Consider the following 26,083-nt stretch of genomic DNA (forward strand, 5'->3'; position numbering starts at 1 on the left):
AGTCTATCTTGGAGTCACCTTTGACTCTTTTCCCCTCATCTTACACCCAGTCGGTTACCAGGTCCTTTCAATTCCATCTTTGCTAATTCAATCTGTCCTCACCATCCAACTTCTGGTCCTTCGCCACTTGGATTATGGCAGTAGACTCTAAAGTCTAATCCCTCCTTTATATCATTGTCAGAATAATCTTTTTTCTGTGTCTGCATATGTTGTTTAGAAGCAGCAAAGGGCCACAGTGGTTAGACAACTGGACTTGGAGTCAGGAAGTCATTGTATTAAATCTAGTCTTCAAACATATTAATTTATCCCTCTGCTTCAGTTTCCATAGCTGTAAAATTGGGATAACCATAGCTCCTATCTCACAGGGTTGTTGTGGGGATCAAAAAGGAGTAGAGCAAATTTTAAAGTACTATGTAAATGCCAGATACTGTTATTTGTTATATATGTTGTTTCTCCCATTCGTATGTAAGCCCCTTGAGGTCAGGGCTTGTTTTTGCTTTGTCTCTGTACCTAGCACTTACCACAGTGCCTACCTAGCACATAGTGCTTAATACATTTTTGTTGATTCATTAATGGATAGTCCTGGTTATGTCATTCTACTGCTCAAATATTTCAGGGGCTCCCTATTGCCTAATAAGTAAATTCAAATTCCTCTGCTTGGAATTCAAAGCCCTCCATATTCTGGTAGCTCTGTACATTTCCAGCCTCTGCTGTTATTTTCCTCCATATACTCTCACCAAATTGGTCTATTCTATGGCTTTTCACCTCCATGTCTTTGCTCATGCTATTTCTTATATATGCTTTCCCTTCCCCTCTTTACCCCACTTATCTACCTTCAAAACTCAATACAAATGCAATATAGCCTTTGGAAATCTTTCTCTGATTCCCTTTGACTATTAAATACCTTAACACTTGAACTAAAGGAATTTCAGAAGGAAACAGAAAAGCATGACAACTTTCTTTCTTCTCTGCTACTTTGAGCTTGATTCTTTTTTAAACAGTTTTTAATCTTTTTTTTTTAAGTCTGAGCCAAATTCTCCTCCTTCACCCTCTCTGAGATGGCAAGCTATCTGATATAGATTTTACATGTTCAATAATGTAAAATATTTTTCCATATTAGGCAATTTGTAGAACTCTAACAAAAAAAGGAAGACAGAAAGTGAAATATAGTATGTCTCAGTCTGCATTCAGACTCAATCACTTCTTTTTCTGGAGGCAGATGGCATTTTCCATCATGAATCCTTGGAGTTATCTTGGCTCACTATACTGCTTAAGAACAGCAAAGTCATTCATAGTGGTTCATCATATAATATTTCTATTATTATGTACAATGTTTTACTGGTTCTGCTCACTTCACTCTGCATCAGTTCATGTAGGCCTTTTCAGATTCTTCTGAAAGCATCCTGTTCATCATTCCTTACATCACAATAGGGTTCCATTACTGTCATATCATATACCAAGACTTGTTCAATCATTCCCCTATGGATGGACAGTCCCTCAATTTCCAATGTGTTGCCACCACAAAAAGAGTTGCTATAAATATTTTTTAACAAATTGGTGCTATGATGGCTTTTAGAAGAATCGTGGTATTATACTTAAAAAGAAAAACAGGCTGTAAGAGATTTGAACTTTAATATAACTTCCTTTTCTATTTTGTATATGGAAATGTTCTTTGTTTTAATTCAGTGTAAAAAATTTTAAAAGCCTTTGACACCTTGTACTTTGTTCCTCAATAATGAACTTATAACTCACTATAGGACTTTAAGATTAGCAAAGGGCTTTATTTCCTATGAAGGAGGTAATGACATTTATTTAGTGATTTAACATTTGCAAAGCACTTTACAAATATGATCTCATTTTATCCTTATCACAATCCTGGAAGAAGGTACTATTATGATTCCCATTTACAGATGAAAGAACTGAGACAGATAGAAGTTGTCACTTGTTTAGGGATCACAGCTGGTAAACATCTGAGGCTATATTAGAATTCAGGTCTTTGACTCTATAAATTACACCAATTAGCTGTTTTGTAATACAGATATCCCCATTTTATTTCATGGTATAAAACCTGGAACATAGTGCTATAAAAATACTCTGTTCATTCATCTATCCATCTGTCTATCTATCTATCTACCTACTTATCCATCGAATGCTCTATCCATTTATCCATCCATCCATCTATGGAAACAGATATCTTTTTTGCCTCACACTGGTTTCTCTTGTTTGGATAATGAGGGCAAATTCTTTTGAGTTGATTATGGGCCTCATTTGGGAGGTTCTGATGTCCTGGGACTTAATTACGAACACAATACAGCTTAATTAAAAAAAAAAACAACCTAAGAACATCTAAAGGACCTCCCCTTCAAAATTGAATCCTTCTTCCATTTGCAGTCTGGGGTGGACTGTCCTCCATGACTATAGTTGCAGCTTCCACCACTTAATGACTTCTAATTAAGCATCAGAAGATCATCTGACAAAATGATGTCTGCTGATATATTTTTCAAGGAAGCTTGTATAATTGTATTATTGTCATGGGAGCTGAATTGATGGAGAAGTGTTTTTAAGGTGCCCCATTTCTCACATCAGAAGCTTTTTTATAGTTGTCTTCCTTATAACTTCCAGTCAGTTGTATTAAAGAGGAACATTAACTTAGCTGTTGTTCCTCTAAATGTGATTTCCTTATCCAGAGACCAACAAGCAGATATATTGATGGAGGAGCTGAATTATATTCACCTTATCTTGTTATTCCCTCCATAAAGAAAGCTGGTGGTAAAAAAAGGAAGTTGCAGTTAAATAGAAGGCTGGTTCAGAGGTTCTTCTTGTAGAGGCAACTCAAGGCAAATCTACAAATTTTGTAGGTGAGTTCTGACTAGCATTCAGCAGGAATTCAGGGTAACAAAGACACTTATCTTGGTGGTCAAGTATATCTAAGCGGAAGCACAGCCAGGAGAGGAATGAACTGGTCTGGTCTATCCCTTAGTGGAGGCACCATGATGAAAGCATGAATGGAAGAGGGGACCAAAAGAGTGGAGGGATGTCTGTGTATATATATATATATATGTATGTATGTATATACACACTTAATCACCATTATATCTATGTTATATGTAATTATATTAATTAAAATATTTTATAGCAGCTTTTATATTTATATATAATTTAATTTATATTTATTAAATGTTAAATTCATATAACTTTATTTTTTTTGTGTATATGTATATAACACATATATTTTAAACCTTTACTTTTTGTCTTAGAATTAATATTAAGTATTGGTTCCAAGGCAAAAGAACAATGGAAAAGTCCAGACAGTTGGCAATATAGTTGTACAGTTGGGAGATGTTTTTGAACCACAGTCTCTGATCAATCCAATTTGCTAGCCATTAAATTTCCTTTCTTCCTTCCTTCACACTAGAGGTGCTAGTTCTCTTTGAACACTCCATACATCTCATAGCAAGCACATAGTAACACTTAACAAATGATATTTTCCTTCCTTCCTTCCTTCCTTCCTTCCTTCCTTCCTTCCTTCCTTCCTTCCTTCCTTCCTTCCTTCCTTCCTTCCTTCCTTCCTTCCTTCCATCTTAGAATCAATACTGTGTATTGGCTCCAAGGCAGAAGAGTGGTAAGGGCTAGGCAATGGGGGTTAAGTGACTTGCCCAGCATCACACAGCTGGGAAGTGTCTGAGGCCAGATTTGAACCTAGGACCTCCTGTCTCTAGATCTGACTCTCAATCCACTGAGCCACCCAGCTGCCCCATGGTTTATTTTTAACCAGAATTTGTGGTGAGTAACTGCCTAGCATTCTATACCTGGCACCTGGTTTTGCAATTTAGAGAGGTTTATGTTATGCAATGGAGAGATTTAATGTTGGTTCCATTTAGCAGTTGATATTCTTCCCCTCCTAGACTAGAAACTCAAATAAGAGCAGAGACTGTGTCTTATCTAAGCCTTTTATTTCCCTTACCTCTTGCTGAATGAATGGAAAATGCCTTTCTTCTCACCCAACATATTAGGTCTTCTACCTGATGGTCAACTGCCTGATGAGCTAAAAGCCTACTCATGAAATCAAAGCCCTCTTCTCCTGACAAAGCGTTAGAAGATTAGTGTGGATATCATTCCAAATGTAATTCTTTGTAGCCCGAACATACTGTAATTAAAGCAATGATCATGGCTTCCTAGTCATGCTTACATATCTCCCTTGGAGGATTTGAGCTCCCTGGGCAGAAGTCACCTAGACTCTACCTTTCCTTGGTGGCCATACTGTTCTTTTCCTTACAATACTACTTTTTTTTTTAAGTTGTTGACAGATTGTATTTTTTTTTTATCAGAGCAACAATTAATCACAGTTGATGAGATCCCAAATCCCCTGAAGTATGGAACTTTTATAGCAAGGTCTTCAGTCTACAGAAACATTACAATGTCATTTGAACCTAACCCTTTGATCTCCAGCCACAAACTCATCATAACAGTGTCTTCATGAATGAATACTCAAAAGATAAGTACCCAGAACCATCTCTCCAACTCTGTGCAGCTACAATACATAACCTCTGGATCAAAAGGCAAAGTGATGTTGAAAGGGTCTAAGCTATCTCATAAATCACAAAGGCTATAATACTATCATTGTATGAATGGTTCTCCTGGTTCTGCTCACTTCACTCTGTATCAATTCATAGAAGTCTTCCCTAGTTTCTCTGAAACCATCCCCTCCAACATTTCTTATAGCACAATAATATTCCATTATATTTATAAACTGTAATTGTTTCAGCCACTATTGCTGACTATATTACAGCCACTCACATGCCCTATTGATGGGGCATCCCCTTGGTTTCCAGTTCTTTGACATTATGAAAAAGAACTGCTATAAAATATTATGGATATATATTTTATAATAACTAAATTATATATATATATATATACATGTAGTTTTGAAGGGGAGGTCCTCTAGATGTTTTTGCTTTTTAATGCAATTATGCTTTGAATTGAGCCCCAGAAAATCAGAACCTTCCAGATGAGACCCACAATCAACTCAAAAGAATTTAGCCTCTCTATCTAAACAAGGGAAATCAGTGTGAAGCAAAGAGGTATCTTTTTCATATATATGTGTATATATATATATACACACACACACTTAATCACCATTATATCTATGTTATATGTAATTATATTAATTAAATATTTTATAGCAGTTTTTATATTTATATATAATTTAGTAAATGTAAAATTCATATATCTTTATTTTTGTGTGTGTGTATGTATGTAACACACATATATTTTAAACCTTTACTTTTTGTCTTAGAATTAATAGCAAGTATTGGTTCCAAGGCAGAAGACTAGTAGGGGCTAGGCAATTGGGGTTAAGTGACTTTTCCAGGGTCACTCAGCTAGGTAGTGTCTGAGGCCACATTTGAATGCAGGACCTTCCATCTCCAGACTTGGCTCCAGACTTGACATCGAGCTACCTAGCTGCCTCTGCTATAAATATTTTTGCACATAGGAATCCTTTTCCTTTTTAAAGAAATCTCCTTGGGACACAGGCTTAATAGATATATTCCTGGGTCAGAGGTATGAACAGTTTGGTGACTTTTGGGTATAGTTCCAAATTGCTTTCATTAACATCTGGATGTATCACAGCTCCACCAACATATACATTAATGTTCATATTTTCTGTCAACCCCTCCAATAATTATCAGTTTGGGGTTTTGGGGTCATCTTTGCCAATCTGATAGGTATAAATCCTTAAGTATGGGTGTAGACATTCCTGTTTTTGTTGGAGTAGGTAGGGTGGAGTAATCTAAAGTTCACAATCTTCAGAGTTGCTTAAATTTCTATTTCTCTAATTACTGGTGATTTGGAGAGTAAATCTTGGAGAACGGCTCTTGTTTCTATTGATCTGAATCATTTCCTGACAGAACATTCCTTAATCTCTATCACTAAGCTCTACAAACAACCTTACCAACTAAAAAAGGAGTTCTTAACCTTTTCTTGTCTCACAGATCCCTTTGGTAAGCCCATAGACCCTTTGTCAGAATAACATTTTGAAATATATAACAAAACACATTACAGGATGACAAAAAAAATCAACTATGTTGAAATATAGTTGTGTTTGTGTTTATATACATATATATGTATTTACTTATTTTATTTATTAAAAAATGAAAAAATTCATCTGGAAGAACAAAAGGTAAAAAATATCAAGGGAATTAATGAAAAAAAAAGTGAAGAAAGGTGGCCTAGAAGTACCAGGTCTCAAACTATACTTATAAAGCAGTCGTCGTCAAAACAATTTAGTACTAGCTAAGAAATAGAAAGGTGGATCCATGGAATAGGTTTTAGAGGTAAGTGACCTTAGCAATCTAGTGCTTGATAAACCCAAAGATTCCAGGTTTGGGGATAAGAACTCACTATTTGACAAAAACTGCTGGGAAAATGGAAAAATAGCATGGCAGAAACTAGATATAGACCAATATCTCATGCCCTATACCAAGATAAGATCAAAATGGGAATATGATTTAGACATAAAGTGATGATATATGTAAATTAGGGGAACACAGAAAATACTTTACCTGTCAGATCTACAAAGGGGGGAAGAATTTATGACCAAACAAGAGAGAGAACATTATAGGATGCAAAATGAATAACCTTGACTACATTAAATTTAAAAGTTTTGGTACAAACAAAACTAATGTAACCAGGATTAGAAGGGAAACAAAAAACTGGGGGGAAATTTTATTTAAAAATTTCTCTGATAAAGGTCTTATTTCTTTTGTTTTGTTTAAAACCCTTATCTTCCATCTTGGAATCAATATTATGTATTGGTTCCAAGGCAGAAGAGTGGTAAAGGCTAGGCAATGGGGGTTAAGGGACTTGCTCACACAGATAGGAAGTGTCTGAGATCAGATTTGAACCCAGGATCTCCCATCTCTGAGTCTGGTTTTTAATCCATTGAGCCACCTAGCTGCCCCCTAGAGGTCTCATTTCTTAAATATATAGAAAACTAAGTTAAATTTATAAGAATACAAGCCATGCCCCAATTGACAAATGATCAAAGGATATGAATAAGTATTTTGTGATGAAGAAATAAAAGCTATCAATAATCATTTGAAAAAATGTTCTAAATCACCATTTAAAAATTTTATTTTATTTTATTTTTTTGGTTACAATATTCACTTTATTTCCCTTCCTCCCCTCCACCCCCCCTTCCCGCAGCCAATGCACAATTTCATTGGGTATTACTTGTGTCCTTGATCAGAACCTTTTTCAACGATGTTGTTTGCACTAGGATGTTCATTTAGAGTAATAAGGTTCCACTTTGCCAGACAATAGAAATCCACTTCAGGTGGGAGGTAGACCCCATCCAAAGTCAAGTAGCTCTTTTGTCTCCAGAAGCCTTTCCCAGTATATCACACCCTCCTTCCAAGGATCAAACTCAGGACCTTCAGCTTTTGAGACTGATGCGCTACCTACTGCGTCAAAGCTGAAGTGGATCTAAATCACTATTGATAAATGTAAATTAAAATAACTCTGAAGTACCATCTTACACTTATTATCAGAGTAGCCAATATGACAGGAAAATGATAAATGTTGGAGGGGGAATGTGGCAAAATTTGGACATTAATGCATTGCTGGTGGAGTTGTGAACTGATCCAACCATTCTGGAAGACAATTTGGAATTATGCCTAAAAGGGCTTTAGAACAATGCATACTCTTTGATCTAGTAATACCACTACTAAGCCTGTATCCCAAAGAGATTTAAAAAAAGGGAATGGACCTGTTTGACAAAATATTTCTAGCTGCTCTTTTTGTGGTGGCAAAGATTTGGAAATTGAGGGGATGCTCATCAATTGAGAAATGGCTGAGCAAATTGTGGTATATGATGGTGATGGAATGCTTTTGTGCTATAAGGAATGATGAACTGGATGACTTCAGAAAGACCTTCATGAACTGATGCAGAGTGAAATAAGCAGAACCAGGAGAACACTGTTCACAGTAACAAAAATATTATATGATGATCAACTGAGAAAGACTTAGCTACTCTCAGCAAATATGATGATCTACGACAATTTTGAGGGACTTATGATAAAGAATGCTCTCCACATCAAGAGAAAGAAATGTTGGAATCAGAATGCATATCAAAGCATACTATTTTTCACTTTTTGTTTATTTTGGGGTTTTGTTTTTATTTGATTATTCTTTTACAAAAATGAACAATATGGAAATGTTTTGCATGATAATATATTATGTAGAATAATATATTACATGATATGTGTGTGTGTGTGTGTGTGTGTGTGTGTGTGTATATACACAAAACCCAGGTATATTGCATGTTATGTATATGTAAAAACCCAGATCAAGTTGTTTGTCAGCTCTGGGAAAGGAAAGAGAAGGGAAGGAGGAAGACAATTTGGATCATATAAATTCAGAAAACTTATGTGAAAATTTGTTATTACATGTAACTTGTAAAATAAAATATATAACCAATAAAATAAAATAAAATTATACATTTAAAAAAACACAAAAAATCCTTTCATTTAATTTGAGAATCAATACTAAGTATTGGTTCCAAGGCAGGTAAGAGTGGTAAGAGGAATGGGAGATAAATGGCTTGCCCAGATATACACAGTTGGGACATAGCTGAAGTCATATTTGAACCCAGGACCTTCCCTCTCTGCTCTTGGCTCTCAATCCACTGAGCCACCAAATTCCTGGACCCCCAAGTTAAGTACCTCTGAATTAGAGCTTACTTGTGGCCCATAGGAATGAATATGGGAAGAGAAAATTGAGTTACAGTTTTCCAAGAGGAAGAGAACCTCTCCCTGGGCTCCCCACCCATCCTGGGAATTATGGAAGTGAAAAGATCATAGAAAGGTGTGACCTCTGATTGGAAGACAAAGATAACCAATTCAGGATGAAAGTCCATGCTCTGGTAGCCAAGGTAGTGGGGTAAGGGCTCCACCCTGCACAGAGGGAAGATTGAGGTAGTAGCAGGCACAGTCCCCCCCAGCCCAGAGATGAACAGAAGGGGAGGATATCTGGGAGACTCTCCCCTGAGAATGAAAGGGAGACACACATACAATCCTTGCGAGATCAAAGATCCAAGGCTGAAAGGGACCTCAGAGGCCAGTAAGTGCAAAGCCTTCAGTTTACAGATGAGACTGAGACCCAGAGTGAAGTGCCTTGTTCAAGGCCTTACAGGTAGAGTGAGGTAGGACTTTCTGCCCTTTGGGCGCAGGGACTCAGATGTCAGGGTCCTTATTCTCCTGTTCTGGATCCTCTTCATCCTCATTCAGATAAGCCTGGGACAGAAAGAGGCAGATTCTTTGAGTGTATCAGCATTCAGGACCTCCTCCTTGTAACTTCCAGAGCCTGGGCATCCCAGCCCTCTCTTGCATCCATTCCAGGATTGCCCATCTTGCTTTTCTGGACAGCCCCTGGCCAAGATGACCCAGAACAGTGACCTCCAGACAGTCATTTCCATCACCGTGGCCCTGCAGGGTAGTCCCTGCAAAGCTGATCCCCCCCCACCCCCCCCGCACCCAAACAGCCTTCCAGAGCCCTCCCGTCCTCTGGTCCATCCACCCACCTGCTTGCGGAGAGAGGCATAGAACTTCAGTACCCGAGGGTCACACCGGACCACATTGGGGTCAAAGTCCAGCACCCGCAGCCCCTGTAGACTCCGGGCCCGAGAGAGGGCCACATAGGCCTGGCCACTCTCAAACACTCGGGCCAGTGAAATCTCCACACAGTCAAGAGTCATGCCCTAGAACGTGGGAGGCAAACACCAGGGTCAGCGCGAAGGGGAAGAAAGGGGGGAGGTAGGACAGGGATCCAAAGCTGGGGTCTGGGTGAAAGGAAAGAGAAATACAGACATGGCATCCTACAGAGAGAAAATTCTGGAGGGACAAGGGCTCCCCGGAGACCAGACAGAGGTTGGGGATCACAGGCACCAGGCTGGTGAAGGCTGGATTTGTTGCCCTGAAGCGAGAGGTTTGGGTACAGAAGGAGAAAGGTAGAGGTGCTGGGAGAAGAAATTCACCCTGGTGACTCTTGGTGCTCAGCAAGTCTCTTGTCTTAGAATTGATATGAAGTGGGGCTGAGTGGAGAGAGAGCCAGATCTGGACATGGGAGAATCTGGCTTCAAATGCGACGTTGGACATGTCCAAGCTGTGTGAGCCCTTCCCTAGTCCTTACAGCTCTTTTGCCTTGGAACCAATACTTTATATATATATTAAACCCTTACCTTCCTTCCATCTTGGAGTCAATACTGTGTATTGGCTCCAAGGCAGAAGAGTGGTAAGGGCTAAGCAATGGGGGTCAAGTGACTTGCCCAGGGTCACACAGCTAGGAAGTGGCTGAGGCCAGATTTGAACCCAGGACCTCCCGTCTCTAGGCTTAGCTCTCAATCCACTGAGCCAGCCAGCTGTCCCCCAATACTTAATAGTTTGACTCTTGATCCTCTTCCCCTTCTCCCCCTCCATCCACTGTGGCCCAGGGGTCATCCCTCTGCCTCCATCCCCCGTGGTCTCACCTGACTCTTGTGAATGGACAGAGCCCAGGCTAGCCGGAGGGGCAACTGCTGCCTGCTGAGGAGCTGGCCACCAGGGCCATGCACAGTCCACCGCTCGGTCCGGACGACCTCTGTGACGCCACATAGGAATTTCACGGTGGGAAGCCCTGGTGGGGGAGGCAGGGAACGGAGAAGAGAAAGCCGGCCGATGAACACTCACGTCTAAGAAGGGAGTGGATGGAGCCCTGAAGCCCTCAGGTCATTGGTCCGGGGTGCCCTCACCCAGCCCTTCCCAGCCCCCTTCTTCCCTCCCGCCGGAGCCCAGACCGTCTCACCTCTCCCGTCTGCTTCGAATCCGACCACGACGCCCCGTGCTCCGTTTACCAGGCCCTGAGATACTGCCAGGTTCTTCACCAGCATCACCTGGGGAGGAGATCCGGAGGGATGAGGGCTCTCGCCTCGGCTGGGAGGGAGCGCAGAGAGGAAGCCCCTTCCTGAGAACCGGGCGTTTATGTCCTCATCCCAAACAGGCCTTCTCCGCTAGGAGTGGGGCCGAGGCGGTGTGGGGACGTGGGAGCGACACACTAGGGGCGACGAGGCAACCTGGGGTTAGAGAGCCCGGAGAATCTGGCTTCAAATGTGACTTCGGACGTTGCCAAGCTGTGTGACCCTGGGCAAGTCCCTTAACCCCCCTTCCCCAGCCCTTACAGCTATTTTGCCTTGGAACCAATACTCACTGTTGATTCCAAGACAGAAGGTAAGGGTTTATTTTTAATTTAAATTTTTAAAATAATTATTTAAAAAATAATTTAATTTTTTTTTCAAAAGATAAGAGTTTTTAAAAAAAGACACCCTGGACTAGCCATCAGGAGGCCCAAGCTCCGGCATCCTGTATTTATGACTAACAGGATGGAAGGAAGAGACGGCCAGGCTCAAAAACTGAGGAGGCCAGAGAGGATACGGGCAGGGGTCTGGAGGTAAACCTGCTGGGAGAGATCTGGGGCGTAACTCCGCCCTCTGACCCCTGCCGCTGGGCTTTCCAGCTCACCTGGGCTCCCAGCTTTAGCTGCAGGAGATGACTCACTGGGCACTGGGAATCAAGGGTCCTGACCATGCTGGGGTCGCTATCTACAGCTTCGTAGCTGTGGACTTGGCCTGGGTGGAGAAAGATGGACAATTTAGATGAGAAACTAGGTCTTTTTTTTTTTAATCTTCACTTTCTGGCTCAGTATCAATTGTTTAATTTTAATTAATTTATTTTTAAATAGTCTCCCATGGTTCCATGATTCCTGTTCTTTCTCTCCCCTCTTCCCTCCCCCCTCCCAGAGTCAATAAGCAATTCCACTGGGTTTTACAAATGTTATCACTAGATACCTATTTCCATATTATTCACTGAGTATCAATTCTTTTAATTTTAATTATTAATAATAATTATTATTAATATTAAAATATAATTCTAAATATTTACTTATTTTTACTTTGTAGCAATTCTAAGACTGAAGAATGGTAAGGGCTAGGCAAGGGGGTGCTAAATGACTTGCCCAGGGTCACACAACTAAAAAATGTCTGAGGTCAGATCTGAACCCAGGACATCCTCTAGAGTTGGCCCTCCATCCACTGAGCCAGCTGCTCGGTCATCATGAGGCAGGATTAAAAGTCTGTCTTCCCCACTCTACCTCCAGGGCTCCATCCATTCCATCCCCTCCTAGGCCAGGCCTCCGGTCCCACAGCCCCAAGTCTCTGGAATGGCTTTCTTCCCTCCTTTTCTTCTTCAACGCCTTTTCCATTCCCTGCTCACCAGGCAGCTGCTGCAGCCTCCGCTCGTTGGTCAACGCCACATCATCCTGGTGGGTACAGAGTCTTGTGGCCAGAATCCCATCACGCTCTACTTTGTGTCTGGCTGTGGCCTTTAGCTTCTGGGTCACCTCATCTGAGCACCTGAGTTACAGAGAACGGGGCGCTGGGATAGACACTCCTCTCCAAGCCCCTGGGGACCAGATCCCCCTGAGGGGTCCTCAGGAGATCCAAGTGGGATGACGAGCAAATCAATCCTTGTGAGCAGCGTGTGTATGATGTATTCACATACTCCCTAATGAACCACCTTTTGCTTTTTTTTAAGTACATTTTTTAAAAATTAAAAAAAAGTGAACACTTTTTATTATTTTAATAACAAACTTCCACATAAGTTTTCCAAAGTTATAGGATTCATGTTGTCTCCCTTCCTTCTTCCCTGCACCCTCCTGGAGTTGAGAAACAAATGAACTATTCTTTGTAATAAAGAATAAATTCAGAGAGCAGTAAGGTGGCTCAGTGGATGGAGAGCCAAAGATAGATGGGAAGTCCTGGGTTCAAATCTAGCCTCAGCTTTGAGACCCTGGGCAAGTCACTTGACCCCCATTGCCTAACCCTTACTGCTCTTCTGCCTTGGAACCAATACACAGTAATGATTCTAAGATAGAAAGCAAAATAAAATAGCTTTATAATAATAACAAAAAAAAAACCCCAAACCAAATCAAATATCAACCCCTCTGTGAGGCCTCCCCAACCCAGATCTCTTCAGTTAGTAACAACCTTCCTCTCAGACCTCACAGAGCACTTTATTTTATAATTCCTTCATGTGTATATATATAAAAGAATATTGCCCATTATAGTTATCTGTGTTTGTGTTGGGGTCCCCTACTAGACTCCATGAGGTTGGGGCATGGGATCATGTCTGGCCAAATATTGTATCTTCCTCAGCTAAAGTCCACACAGCAGCATTGTGGTTAGGAGCTGCTGGACTCAGGAAGCAAGGCTTTAAGTTCTGGTGAAACTTGTAAGGATCCGACAATCAATAAACATTCATTAAATGCCAGACCCGTAGCCAGGAGCTGGGGATACACATGCAAAAGTCAGAGATTTCCTACCATCAAGGGGTTTTCTTTCTCCCTCCTCTCTCTCTTCTTTCTTTTCCCTTCCTTTTCTTTCTTTCTTTCTTTCTTTCTTTCTTTCTTTCTTTCTTTCTTTCTTTCTTTCTTTCTTTCTTTCTTTCTTTCTTTCTTTCTTTCTTTCTTTCTTTCTTTCTTTCTTTCTTTCTTTCTTTCTCTCTCTCTCTCTCTCTCTCTCTCTCTCTCTCTTTCTTTCTTTCTTTCTTTCTTTCTTTCTTTCTTTCTTTCTTTCTTTCCCCTTCCTTTTCTTTCTTCTTCTTTCTTTCTTTCTTTCTTTCTTTCTTTCTTTCTTTCTTTCTTTCTTTCTTTCTTTCTTTCTTTCTTTCTTTCTTTCTTTCTTTCTTTCTTTCTTTCTTTTCCCTTCCTTTTCTTTCTTTCTTTCTTTCTTTCTTTCTTTCTTTCTTTCTTTCTTTCTTTCTTTCTTTCTTTCTTTCTTTCTTTCTTTCCTTCCTTCCTTCCTTCTTTCCTTCCTTCCTTCCTTCCTTCCTTCCTTCCTTCCTTCCTTCCTTCCTTCCTTCCTTCCTTCCTTCCTTCCTTCCCTTCTGTCTTAGTATCGATTCTAAGACAGAAGCATGGCAAGGGCTAGGCAATGGGGGCAGGGGGGGGGTACCTGAATGGCTCAGGGTCACCCTGCTAGGAAGTATCTGTAGCCAGATTTGAACCCAAGTCCTCCTGACTCCAGGCCTGGCTCTGTATCATACTGTGCAACCTCGCTGCCCGTGGGGTTTACTTTCTACTGGGGAGGTTACAACCTGTGCACAGATTAAATAAATATACTCTCTATACAAAATAAAGGCCTAACATTTAGAGGGGATCCAGAAAGCCTTTTTTCTGAGGAGACAGAAATTAAGCTCTGCTCGGTGTCAGGAGTGGTAATCCCTTTCCCACTCCCCTATGGCTGGCTGATATTTCCTAGGGAAATCCTGGCATCATGATACTCATCAAACTTGGAATTCAGTTTGATAAAACAAATGCCTCTAAGTCCCTACTACGTTCCAGAAACGAGGTGCTGGGGAGACGAGAAGAACGTGAAATCTACTGGAACAAATCCTCAGGGGTCCTGGAGAGTCTCCTCCCTAAGCACTGGCTAGGCTCTGCCAGGCACTGAAAACTCTACCCGCAGGCCTCTTTCCATCTCGTGGGCCTCCACCTGTCCCTTTCAGCTCTGGGCACATTTTGAAACTCTCAGTGCCTAGAATGGGGTGGCCTGCAGGCTGCTACCAGTGGGGGCGGCTGGCCCATCCTGTAGAAACCTTCTCTTTTAGTCATTGTTGGGGGTTATGGGAAAGAAGGTACCCGAGTGGACTGGGACAGAGCTAGGAACCATTGCAGCAGTTTGGAATGGTGCAAATAATTTCGATGCCAATGATGGACTTAAACAACGTCCCTCTAATATATATATGTGTGTATAATCCAGTGGAATTGATTGTCAACTCCAGGAGGGGGAGGGGGGATGAGAGAAGGGAGAAAACATGAATCATGCAACCCTGGCTCAGTCACGTTACTTCTCTAAACCTCAGTTTCCCAATCTGTAAAAGGAGGATAACCATGCCTTCGCTGCCTCCCTCAGGGGGCTGCACAAGACTAGAACGGACCTGGAGAATGCACGCCAGACTTTAAGGGGCTAGATAGTATATACTTATTTATAGATTACATGCATGTTGTTATATTACACAAGGGGCTATCTGTATCATGGACACGTTCGTTGCTATTATTTCTTCCCAGGGTGATCTGCGGAGATTGCTTTGTGAACGACATCAGACGAGGAGCTATGATGATACGATCCTAGAATGGGGGTTGGAAGTGACTTTGGAGGCTAAGTCCAACCCTCTCACTTTACAGAGAAGAGAGCTGAGACTCAGACTAGGGAGTGTATTTTCTGAGGCAGGATTGGAACCCAGGACTTTCTGAAGCCCAGCGCGCTTCACCTAGTCTCTGTTGCCTCTCTTTTGCTCCGGGCTATAGTTAACCGGGCAGCTACGGGGTACGATGGAGAGAGTATCAGGTCTGGACGTCCTCATGAGTTCCAACCTGGCCTCAGACACTTATCAGCTATGAGACCTTGTTTGCTTCAGTTTCCTCCTCTTTAGAATGAGCTGGAGAAGGAAATGGCAAACCAGTATAGTATCTTTGCCAAGAAAACCCCAAATGAGGTCACAAAGAGACTGACATGACTGAAATGACTGCATAATGAAAACACCCAACTGTCAGGGGCAGCTAAGTAGCTCAGTGGATAAGGGCCAGGGCTAGAGTCAGGAGGTCGTGGGTTCAAATCTGGCCTCAGACACTTCCTAGCTATGTGACCTTGGGCAAGTCACCTAACCCCTATTGCCTAGCCCTTAGGGCTCTTCTGCCTTGGAACCAATACACAGTATCGATTCTAAGGCGGAAGGGGAGGGTTTAAAAAAAAAAGGGGGGGGGAAACAAGCAAAAAAACCTGTGAAGACTTGTATGAATTGATACAAAGTGAAGGGAACAGAACCAGGAGAACATTGTAAACAGTAACAGCCCTATTATACCATGATCAGCTGTGAAAAACTTAGTAACTCTGGGCAGATCCAGCACAACTCCAAAGGCCTCATCATAAAAACATGCTCTCGGCCCTTTGATAGAGAAATGATGGACTCAAGAGCCCAGACTGAAGCATGTTTTTTCCTTTTTTCCTTGCTCTCTCTACCCCTTCCTGACATGGATAATTCATATATATAATGGGAATCCTATTTCTTGCCTTTTTAATGAGTGGGGGGAGGGGGAGGAGGAAAGGGAAAGAATGAAAATTTTATTTTATTTAATTTTTAATTCCCCCCCTCATGATTCATGTTCTCTCCTTCCCCTCTTCCCCCCACCCCCAGCTGACAAGCAATTCCATGGAGTTCTATATATATTATCACTCAAATCTTATTTCCATATTATTCATTTTTGTAATATTCTTTTAAATCCCAAACCCCAAATCATATCCCCATATAAACAAGTGATAAATCATATGTCAAAAAATTTTTAGTCTTTTATCTACTCCTTCTAGAATGTTGATCCTTGAGTTGGGAAGACCTGAGTTCAAAATCTGTCTCATATATTTACTACCCTTCATTACTATGTGACCCTGGACAGGTTACTTAGTTTCTCTGGGCCTCAGTTTCCTTATTAGTTAAAGGAGGAAGTTGGACTAGACAGCCTTCTTCTAGCTCTATGGCTATGATCCTACAATCTCTTCATCTCCATTCACACACATGTTCTATGCACACATTCAATAGTACATTGCCTTGGACCTCCCTCGCTCTAGTCTTTTTCTCTCTTTGGATCTATGCCATATCACTGAATAATTCATCTTCTCTTACCACCACTTACGTTCCTTTTCTGATAAGAAATCCTCAGTGACTCTTATTTCTTACCCGTTAAAATCTAAACTCCCCTGTGGAATTAAAGTTCTTTTACCCTACATCAATCTGATCCCAGAACCATCACTAGCCATCCTGGCACCCGGGGCAAACAACAGGAAACAGGCCCTTAAATCAACTTTGTAATTGCTTATATAAACCACAGCAACCAGCATTCAGCTGCCGCCCTTTCCCTTTCCCCCTTCTCCAGTCTTCTGTCAAATATCCAATCAGCCACTAAATGCTCCTGATCTTTCCTTCTGTTGATTAAATCAAAATCACAGGATTCCCGCAGGTTCTCTCTCCCTAGGAAACAAAGAACAAACTATGGGCTCACCTGCCCAGTCGCACAGCTTGTAGAAGGGAGATAAAAGTCTGGTCTGTCTGTCTCCACACCTCAGTCAGCTCCATGGTCAACTGGATACATTTCCTCCAGCTTTTTGCCTGATAAGGTGGAGAGACAGAGGGAGGGAGAGTGAGAAGGAAAAAAGGAGAGACAGAGGGATGAAAGGGGTGTGTGTGTGTGTGTGTGTGTGTGTGTGTAAGAGAGAGAGAGAAGGAAGGAGAGAGGAAGGGAGAGAGGAAGAAAGAGAGGGAAGGAGAGAAGAAGAGAGACAGAGATAGACAGAGAGACAGGGAGGGAGAGTGAGAAGGAAAAAAGGAGAGACAGAGGGAGAGAAGGGGTGTGTGTGTGTGTGTGTGTGTGAGAGAGAGAGAGAGAGAGAGAGAGAGAGAGAGAGAGAGGTGAGACAGACAGAGGGGGGAGGGAGGGAGGAGAGAGAGAGATTAAGAGAGGGAGGGAGGGAGAGGGAGGGGAGAGAGAGAGACAGAGAGACAGAGAGACAGAGGGAGGGAGAGTGAGAAGGAAAAAAGGAGAGACAGAAGGAGGGAAGGGGTGTGTGTATGTGTGTGTGTGTGTGTGTGAGTGTGTGTGTGTGTGTAAGAGAGAGAGAGAAGGAAGGAGAGAGGAAGGGAGAGAGGAAGAAAGAGAGGAAAAGAGAGAAGAAGAGAGAGAGACAGAGATAGACAGAGAGACAGGGAGGGAGAGTGAGAAGGAAAAAAGGAGAGACAGAGGGATGGAAGGGGTGTGTGTGTGTGTAAGAGAGAGAGAGAAGGAAGGAGAGAGGAAGGGAGAGAGGAAGAAAGAGAGGGAAGGAGAGAAGAAGAGAGACAGACAGAGATAGACAGAGAGACAGGGAGAGAGAGTGAGAAGGAAAAAAGGAGAGACAGAGGGAGAGAAGGGGTGTGTGTGTGTGTGTGAGAGAGAGAGAGAGAGAGAGGGAAGGAGGGAGAGTGAGAAGGAAAAAAGGAGAGACAGGAGGGAAGGGATGTGTGTGTGTGTGTGTATATGTGTGTGTAAGAGAGAGAGAGAAGGAAGGAGAGAGGAAGGGAGAGAGGAAGAAAGAGAGGGAAGGAGAGAAGAAGAGAGACAGACAGAGATAGACAGAGAGACAGGGAGAGAGAGTGAGAAGGAAAAAAGGAAAGACAGAGGGAGGGAAGGGGTGTATGAGAGAGGGAGAGGGGAGAGGGGAAGAGAGAGAGGGAGAGGGAGAGAGAGAAAAACAGAAAGAGACAGAGAGATAAAGGGAGGTAGAGCGAGAAGGAAAGGAGAGAAAGAAGGATGGAAGGGGTGTGTGTGTGTATGTGTGTGTGTGTGTGTGAGAGAGAGAGAGAGAGACAGAGAGACAGAGAGAGTCAAAAAGTGAGAACCTTCCCTTTCTTTGCATAGGCAGGAGACTATGGACTATTGTATACACTGTCAAATCAGCTTAATAAAATGCTTAGTTTTTCTGAACTGCTTTTTTTTTGTGCCGATGGCTTGTAAGGTAGGGAGTGGAGAAGGGTGATATCTGGAAATAAAAGTAATATTTTTAAAAGATATCAATTAAATAAGGAAAAGGGGAAATGGCTTCTCTAGTAGGGGAGAGCCCTATCATTGTCTAGGTGGCATAGATACTCAAATTGGGAAGGAGAGACACAGGTTGGCGAGAAGAGAGGGAAATGAGGGGAGCTTGATTTTACTGGAGGAGGGAAGGGCAAGGTTGGAGGGCAGCTACCTGGAAGCAGAACTGGGGGGGCTGGTTGTTTTTGGTCACTGGCGGCAGCTGTAGGAAGTCTCCACAAATGATGAGCTGAATCCCCCCAAAGGGCTTATCCTGCTGTCTAATAGCTCTGGAAAGGAAAAGGAAGGGTTGGGAAGGGGCCATGATTTAAGAAGACTGGATGGGTTTGGATGTTCTTCCAGGATTCACAGGCAAACTAAGGACCGGGAAAGGGGGGATCTACATCTATATCGACATATACATATCAATCTATATGCACGTTGAGTGGGATCCTGCTGGACCCAAGGCCACGACAGTTCTTCAGCCTCTCGCCGTGCTGTCCTTCTCGCTCCTGCATACAAACCTGGCCACCGCTTCCAGCTTATCAAACAGACTTGCCTCCACCATGGAGACTTCATCGATGACAAGTCGCTGACAGCTCGCCCAACTCTGCCGGATGCTGGGTCTCAGTGCCAGAGCCACGCACTGCGCGAGAGGGGCCTTTCCTGAACCAATGCCTGGTAAAAGGCAGACATGGAACTTAGTCCTCTAAAGGGAAGGACCTCCCACCCTGGAGAGCCTCCTTTGTCTCTGCCTAGAGCCAGCCTTGTTAGACCCTACCGCATCCTTCAGACCTCCAAGAGCCTGATTCTAGGAACCCAGTTTTGGAAGCCTGTTTTAGGGAGACCCAGAGCTGGAAGGTACCTCAGAGGCCACCCCGTCCAACCCCTTCTTTTTATGGCTGAGGAAACGGAGGCCCAGGGAAGATAAGGTCAAACACAGGTAATAAGTGACAAAGGTGGGATTTGAATCCAGGTCGTCTGACTTTTCCACTCTTACCTGGAGATTCTCCTTGAATTCTGATTCCCTAACCCATCTTAAAACCTGGTCTTTCACCTGTGCCTCAACACTGCTCCTTCTCAGGCCCCACATCCCTACTACAAACCTGCAAAGGCATGGAGGGTGGTACCCCCAATGTGGCAGGCAGCCACCCCGGTGCTGGCAGTGACCACAGTGCCCTTTGGGGGAAGGGAGCCAAGGATCCTCTTCAGCAGGTATGATTTCCCTGTTCCTGGACAAGAGCCAAAGGGGTTAGGGAAACATTTGGGGAGTCCCCAGGAGACCCTCGAGGATCTTCATCACTTCCTTTTTTAGGCTTGGTCCTCATCTTTTTTTTTTAATAAAACCCTTACCATCCATCTTAGAACTAATACTATGTATTGGTTCTAAGGTAGAAGAGCTAGAGAAGGGCTAGAGCTAGGAGGTATCTGAATTCAGATTTGAACCCAGAACCTGCCATCTCTAGACCTAGCTCTCCATCCACCTAGTTGTCCCACTCCCCTTTGTTTAATAACTTTTTTTTTTATTAATCCTTATCCTCTTGTCTTAGAATCAACACTGTGTATTGGTTCCAAGACAGAAGAGTGGTAAGGGCTGGGCAAAGGGAGTTAAGTGACTTGCCCAGGGTCACACAGCTAGGAAGTGTCTGAGGCTAGACTTGAACCCCAAGGCCTCCTGGCCTCCATCCACTGAATCACCTAGCTGCCCTGCCTCTCCATTTCCTTTTGTAAAAATTCTATTTTATCTTCAGTTCTGAATTCTCTCCCCCTAGGCCATCCATTGAGAAAGCAAGAAAAGCAGAACTTACAATTATGTGTAGCCAAGCCAAACAGATCCTCACGTTAACCCCGACATCTGCTTTTAGCGCCAGCTGCTCCTTACCTGCACTTCCAGTGAAGAAGATGCTCTTGCCGCTCAGCACAGCGCTCAGCACCCGGGCCTGCTCCGGGGAGAGCTGGGGTTTGGGGGAGGGAAGCTGGAGACGATGCCTAGGTACTGTGCTCTTGGTGGAAGATGCCTAGAAAAGCAGAGGTCAGCTAAGTGGCAAAGTGGATGGAGGCCCCGGCCTGGAGTCAGGAAGACTTATTTCCCTCAGTTCAAATTGGGCCTCCGACACTTACTAGCTGAGTGACTCTGGGCAAGTCACTAAATCCTGTTTGCCTCAGTTTCCCCCTCTGTCAAATGAAGGAAATGGCAAACCACTAAATTCCAAATGGGGTCATGAAGAGTTGAACATGACTGCACGACAGCAGAAACAATAAAAAAGCAGAAGGTAAGGATGACTCCAGGATCAAAAGAACGTCTTGAGTGGGGAAAAACACTGGATTTAGAGTCAAAGGACTGAAATTCAGAACCTGGCTCTGCCGTGTTAATGCTGTATGACCTTAAGTAAACCATTTCCCCTCCCCAGGCCCCTGAGTTCTTCACCCAAAAAATGAGGGAGGGGGCCTTGAAGGAGGATTAGCTGGAGTAGGATAGAATGAAAACTCCTTGAAGACATGGACTTTGACAGTTTTGTCTTCCTATATACCTAGTGTCGAGCACCGTACCTGGCACACAATAATACATTCTTGTTAATTAATAAAATAATTTTAAGTTCCTTTCCAATTCTAAATTCAATGATCCTATAATCTGTGTTCCTTCATAGCCTCATTCAGTTTTCACTTTTCCTCCAGTCTTTTTTAAAACCCGTATCCTCTGTTTTAGGACAAATTCTAAGAGAGAAAATCCATAAAGGCTAGGCAATTGGGGTCAGGTGGCTTGCCCAGGGTTCACACAGCTAATTAGTCTCTGAGGCCAGATTTGAACTCAGGTCCTCCCAATTCCAGGTCTGTAGCTCTATCCACTGTGCTACCTAGATGCCCTCACTTTCTCCTCAATCTTTCTTGGCCTGATTCTATTTTATTATTTATTTATTTGATTTGATTTTAAGTTTTATTTGGGGGAAGAGGGGGGAATAAGAGAGTCATATAGACCTGTGATTTCCTCTGACAAGGAATTTTCAATGAGAAAACTCCAATATAGAGTTGCAAATCTTCTATAATCAGGCACTAAAGAAATGAAGTGACAGTCTGGCTATAGAACGAGCAAGGGTTGGGAGCAGGACTTCAAACACAGGATGTTTCTGACTCTAAGAAGACTCTAGAGACCTATGAGGCTGTGTTGTCTTTCACTTAGCACCACAGTGACAATATAAATATCTTACACATAGGCCCCTTTAAAACAAATTCTCAACTTGACAAACACCAAATAAAATGGGTATTTCCAAAATGAAACCAAAAAAGGGACTTGTTCATGAAACTACAGATCTCTATTATCAGATAGCTTGCTTTTATTTTAAAGTATTTAAGTTCTGCCTCCCATATACTTAAGAAAACCCAACTACCCTTACCTTCTGTTTTAGAATCTATATTTCCAAGGCAGAAGGGTAGTAAAGGAGTCAAATGACTTGCCCAGGGTCACACAGCTGGGATGTATCTGAAGCCACATTTGAACCCAGGACCCGTCTCTGGGTCTGGTTCTCTAACCATTGAGCCAGTTAGCTACCTTTCCCATGTACTGTCCCAAACACTTTCAAATGTATCATCTCCTCAGACCCTTATAACATCTTTGTGAAGCTGATGGGTCAGGGAAAGATTATGCCCTTGTTACCAGTCCGAGGTCACCAGCTAGATAAGCGACAGCTAAATGGATTTGTTGTCCCCATGGCCCCTGATTCACCTCCTCCCACCCTTGCACCCTCCCCGCTGGCTCATTTCTCACCTTGCCAGTCTGGCCTCTGATCTCCTGGAGACAGGGCCGCTTCACAGGGGTTGTGTCCTGCGTTGCAGTGGCTGCCACCAGCTTCAGGTCCTCAGGTTGGATGGGACTGATGGTATAGAAGGCCTGAGGTCGGGGACCGAGCAGGCGGGATCGGAAGGGGGCAGGCCCAGGGCCGGGGGCAGTGGCCAGTTTAAGGCGCACGGTCCGCAGGAAGCGCCGCAGCCTATCTGGTGGGCAGTCAGACAGCAGCAGCTGGATGGAACCTGAGCTGAGGCCGGCGTCAGAGTCAGGGCTGAGCCGAAGAGCGCTGCGGCCAACTGCTGCAAAGCGGGTAAAAAGTCTAGCGGTACGAAGGGGGAAGCAGCGGGACTGACCTGTCCCCTGAAGGCGCAGCATCAGTTCCCTCCGCTCATTTCGGCCCAAGCTGAGCTCAGCATCCTTGATGGCCTGCCGCCTCCTGGGCTGACCGCCGGGGCTCAGCTCTTCTAGGGCCACTCGGCAATGAAGCGCTGGGTTTTCTGGCTCCCCCAACTCTGATAGCATCATAGGACACCTGCCTCCGACCCTGTCTGGGGACACAGAGGCTGTTAAAGGGGCACATAGAGTCTGACTCAGGCAGATACGGGGGAAGATAGAAGCCTGTGAATCTTAAAAATTCTCAGACCCTACTTCAGAACACTTTGTTAAGACCATTCCCCATTTTAAACAATGAAGGCACTTCGTCAGGAATGTGAGAACTCTACTCCACCCATACTTAAGCATACTTTAGGGGAAGATAAAGTTGTAAACTCCTTACTGAACAATGAAAAAGTACTTAACTCATACTTATAGTGAAGCAAAAGCCTTAAGCTAAGTCTATTTTTAGGAAGGTGCTAAGTACCTATGAAGGTCAAATTAATCACTAAAGGTTCAAGCAAGCTTAGCAAGAGGTGTGAGGTTTTAGTCTACTCAGGTGTGAACTTACTCAGAAGTTTTAGTCTACCCAGAGAAGTTGAGAACTAAAGAAGGTGTGAATTAAGAACGGTCAGTCCTATGAAAACATCTACTGTGATTGGTAGATGTGAGAACTTAGGGGAGGTGACATAGGAGAAAATTCTCTTTAAAAGGAGGTCAGAAGCTGAGAGAAAAAACTCTCTCTGAGAGAACTCTCTCTGAAGAGACTCAGCTTGCCAAAACTGAGATGAAAGGGCTTGGTGGCTGAACTTAGTCAAGCTGAGGAGCTGAACTGGTGGGTCTCTCTAAACACTAGAATCTTGCTTGGGACAAATCTTGTGGTGAGTGGATTAAAGACTGACTGATCTCTCTCTTAAAGCTTAGGCCTAGGCTGGCCTAGCCCTTTTCTCATTGTTTCCTCTTACTTTCTCCCTCTCTCATTAATTCCTTATTTGTATTAATTAAAATCTCCATAAAAACCCAGCTGATTTGGGTATATTTCATATTTGGGAATTTTTCCCTGGCGACCACTTTATATTTGATTTAACTCAAGACAATGTCTTGAAACCATATTTCCGCGGTCACAGTTTATGCCAACCACTCTTTTAATTGTAACAAGCCTCACATCAGGAGACAGGAGAAGGCACCATTCACTGACAAGAGTCATAGCATAGCATCCTAGATGATGGAGATTGGCCACATGGAAATAGCTAGATGTGTAATTTCAATGAAGAGGACTTGTCAGAGGCAAAAGCAGGGTGGGAGGTGGAAGGTGTGTTGTATGTATATGAAGGGCAAGAAGAGGTACAGAGGACCTGTTATCAGTGAACATGAAAGAATTGGGCCTGGTATACAGTATAAGAATTGACTGAGGATAGGATCTAGAGCCAGAAGGACTCTAGGGGAAAGCCCAGTTCCCATCATTGTATAGATAAGGGAATCCAGAGAGATGGATAATATGGTTCAATGTAATTAAACATTTAGGATAAAAGTTAAATTTAGGGGGCAGCTGGGTAGCTCAGTGGATTGAGGACCAGGCCTAGAGATGGGAGGTCCTAGGTTCAAATCCGGCCTCAGCCACTTCCTGTGTGACCCTGGGCAAGTCACTTGACCCCCATTGCCTAGCCTTTACCACTCTTCTGCCTTGGAGCCAATACACAGTATTGACTCCAAGACAGAAGGTAAGGGTTAAAAAAAAAAAGTTAAATTTAGAGTCAATGGGATTGTATTCTAATCTCACTGACTACTTTTGTGACTTTGGGGTGAGAGTTAATTTTGTAGAATCAAAAGAATTTTAGAATTGGAAAGAGACCTCAGTTGCCATTTTGTTCAATTCATGCCTCTCTGGGCCTCAGTTTACTCACTTGTAAACATGTGGGTATGGGACTAGAAGGTCTCTGAGGACCTTTCTAGTCAGTCTAGACCTATTTTGTGCAAAGGTTATGGGTCCTGGGGGCTATTAAAAAAAAAAAACAACAACAATCTTTGCTCTCAAACATCTTACCCTGAGGTGGAGGTCCAGAGAAGGGGGGGGGGGGGGAGGACGAGGGAGAAGAGAAATGGAACTTAGGTTTTGACAAAAGGGAAATGGACAGGGATTTATCATGAGGGAATGGAGAAGGGATTTGTCATAAAGGATGAGGGTACATCACCAATCACAGAAGGCACAAAATCTGTGGTATGGGAACGGAGACACTCAAATTGTCACAAGGACGTCGAAAGGAGAATCCAGAGGGGCCCGTGGGGCCCTTCGTAGGGGTGGTGGGATTTGATGAAAGGGGAATGTCGAGAGTTCTGAGGACGGAGGTGGGTTTTTTTGCCCGGAGAGGGGGAGGAAAAGGGGGGGAGGGATCTGGAAATTAGTGCCGGGACAGGAATGGGGGGGCTTCAGAGAGGCTTGCTTAGTGTCCTGGGGTTTTGAGGGAAGGGGCTTCGAAGGAACACGCAAGCCCCCTCCCCAGAAGCTCGGGACACTGGGCTAGCATGGCTCGCTCCTTACCTGCTCTCTGCAGTCATACACACCTTCCTGCGTGGATCCAAGATCCAGTACTGGCCAGACCCCCTCGCCCCACCCCGTGCCACGTTGGGGTTCCCACCTGCAAAGCACAATGTCTGGCAGACTCTCTCTGCGAAAAGATGAATGGCACGGATGGATGGATGGATGGACCCAAGTGCAGAGCGACCAAAGCCGGTACCGACCTCAATGTTCTAAAGCTGGAGACTTTCAAAAATGCCTGTTAAAAGAACAGCCAATCCCCTAAAGGACCTTTAAAGATTTGAGCCAATCAGTGACAGGGAGCGTGGCCACTTTTGCGTTTCTCCTCCCTCCCTGAAGGGAAGAGCTCAGAATGTACCACAGGTCTGAGAGGGAAGGGGTTTCTGTTGTTGGGTGGTCTGTACCATAAACGCGAGAGTGGGGGAGGATTAGTGATGAGTCGGGTATTACATCACTTAACCTAGCCTTGCAGCTATATTTTCAGAATGTATCCGCCCCCATACCAGTATCAGCGAGGAGGAGAGGGGTGGCAGCAGCTGCTGCTACTGCTGCTGCCGCCGCCGCCGCTGTGCCGTCTTGAAAAAATCCAGCTTCAGCACAAAGAAATGATTCAGTTGACCCACCAGGAAGCATATCTTGAGTGCAGTCAATCAACTAGCATATATTAAGCTCCTATTAAACAAACAAACAAACAAAAACATGTT

General features: G+C 43.4%; 1 protein-coding gene and 1 long non-coding RNA gene across 7 annotated transcripts; one reads left to right on the forward strand and one right to left on the reverse strand.

Moving 5' to 3' along the window:
* The first annotated feature begins 1,679 nt into the window (after nucleotides 1-1,679).
* LOC103095314 (uncharacterized) lies at nucleotides 1,680-5,030 on the forward strand. The gene is made up of 3 exons (XR_008914248.1): nucleotides 1,680-2,858; nucleotides 4,014-4,123; nucleotides 4,329-5,030. It is a non-coding gene; the product is annotated as an uncharacterized LOC103095314 (long non-coding RNA).
* Nucleotides 5,031-7,137: 2,107 nt separating this feature from the next.
* PIF1 (PIF1 5'-to-3' DNA helicase) lies at nucleotides 7,138-25,634 on the reverse strand. Of its 6 annotated transcripts, none has more exons than XM_007479568.3 (13): nucleotides 25,480-25,634; nucleotides 22,451-23,015; nucleotides 20,570-20,705; nucleotides 19,794-19,919; nucleotides 19,212-19,365; nucleotides 18,863-18,977; nucleotides 17,143-17,249; nucleotides 12,303-12,442; nucleotides 11,553-11,659; nucleotides 10,840-10,927; nucleotides 10,526-10,671; nucleotides 9,581-9,757; nucleotides 7,138-9,293 (listed from the first exon to the last, which is right to left on the reverse strand). In XM_007479568.3, exons 2-13 carry the CDS (start codon nucleotides 22,994-22,996, stop codon nucleotides 9,234-9,236), a joined length of 1,902 nt encoding a protein of 633 aa, XP_007479630.2. In that variant the 5' UTR covers nucleotides 22,997-23,015; nucleotides 25,480-25,634; the 3' UTR covers nucleotides 7,138-9,233. The 6 variants fall into 6 exon arrangements, with proteins under 6 accessions (XP_007479630.2, XP_007479628.2, XP_007479629.2 ...); XM_007479566.3 differs by having other exon boundaries at nucleotides 22,451-23,019; nucleotides 25,480-25,628; XM_007479567.3 differs by having other exon boundaries at nucleotides 22,451-23,019; nucleotides 25,406-25,620.
* Nucleotides 25,635-26,083: the final 449 nt, after the last annotated feature.

The sequence above is a fragment of the Monodelphis domestica genome, chromosome 1 (genome assembly GCF_027887165.1).
Source record: "Monodelphis domestica isolate mMonDom1 chromosome 1, mMonDom1.pri, whole genome shotgun sequence".
Classification (NCBI taxonomy): domain Eukaryota; kingdom Metazoa; phylum Chordata; class Mammalia; order Didelphimorphia; family Didelphidae; genus Monodelphis; species Monodelphis domestica.

Bases quoted from the DNA above. Each gene is read 5' to 3' on its own strand.
- PIF1 (XM_007479568.3), bottom strand. From the start codon at position 22,996: ATGATGCTATCAGAGTTGGGGGAGCCAGAAAACCCAGCGCTTCATTGC. The intron at 11,660-12,302 runs GTGAGCAGGGAA...TTCTCCACCCAG, and splicing joins GAGGCTGCAGCAGCTGCCTG to GCCAAGTCCACAGCTACGAA. The intron at 9,758-10,525 runs GTGAGACCACGG...CCCACGTTCTAG, and splicing joins TGTCCATTCACAAGAGTCAG to GGCATGACTCTTGACTGTGT.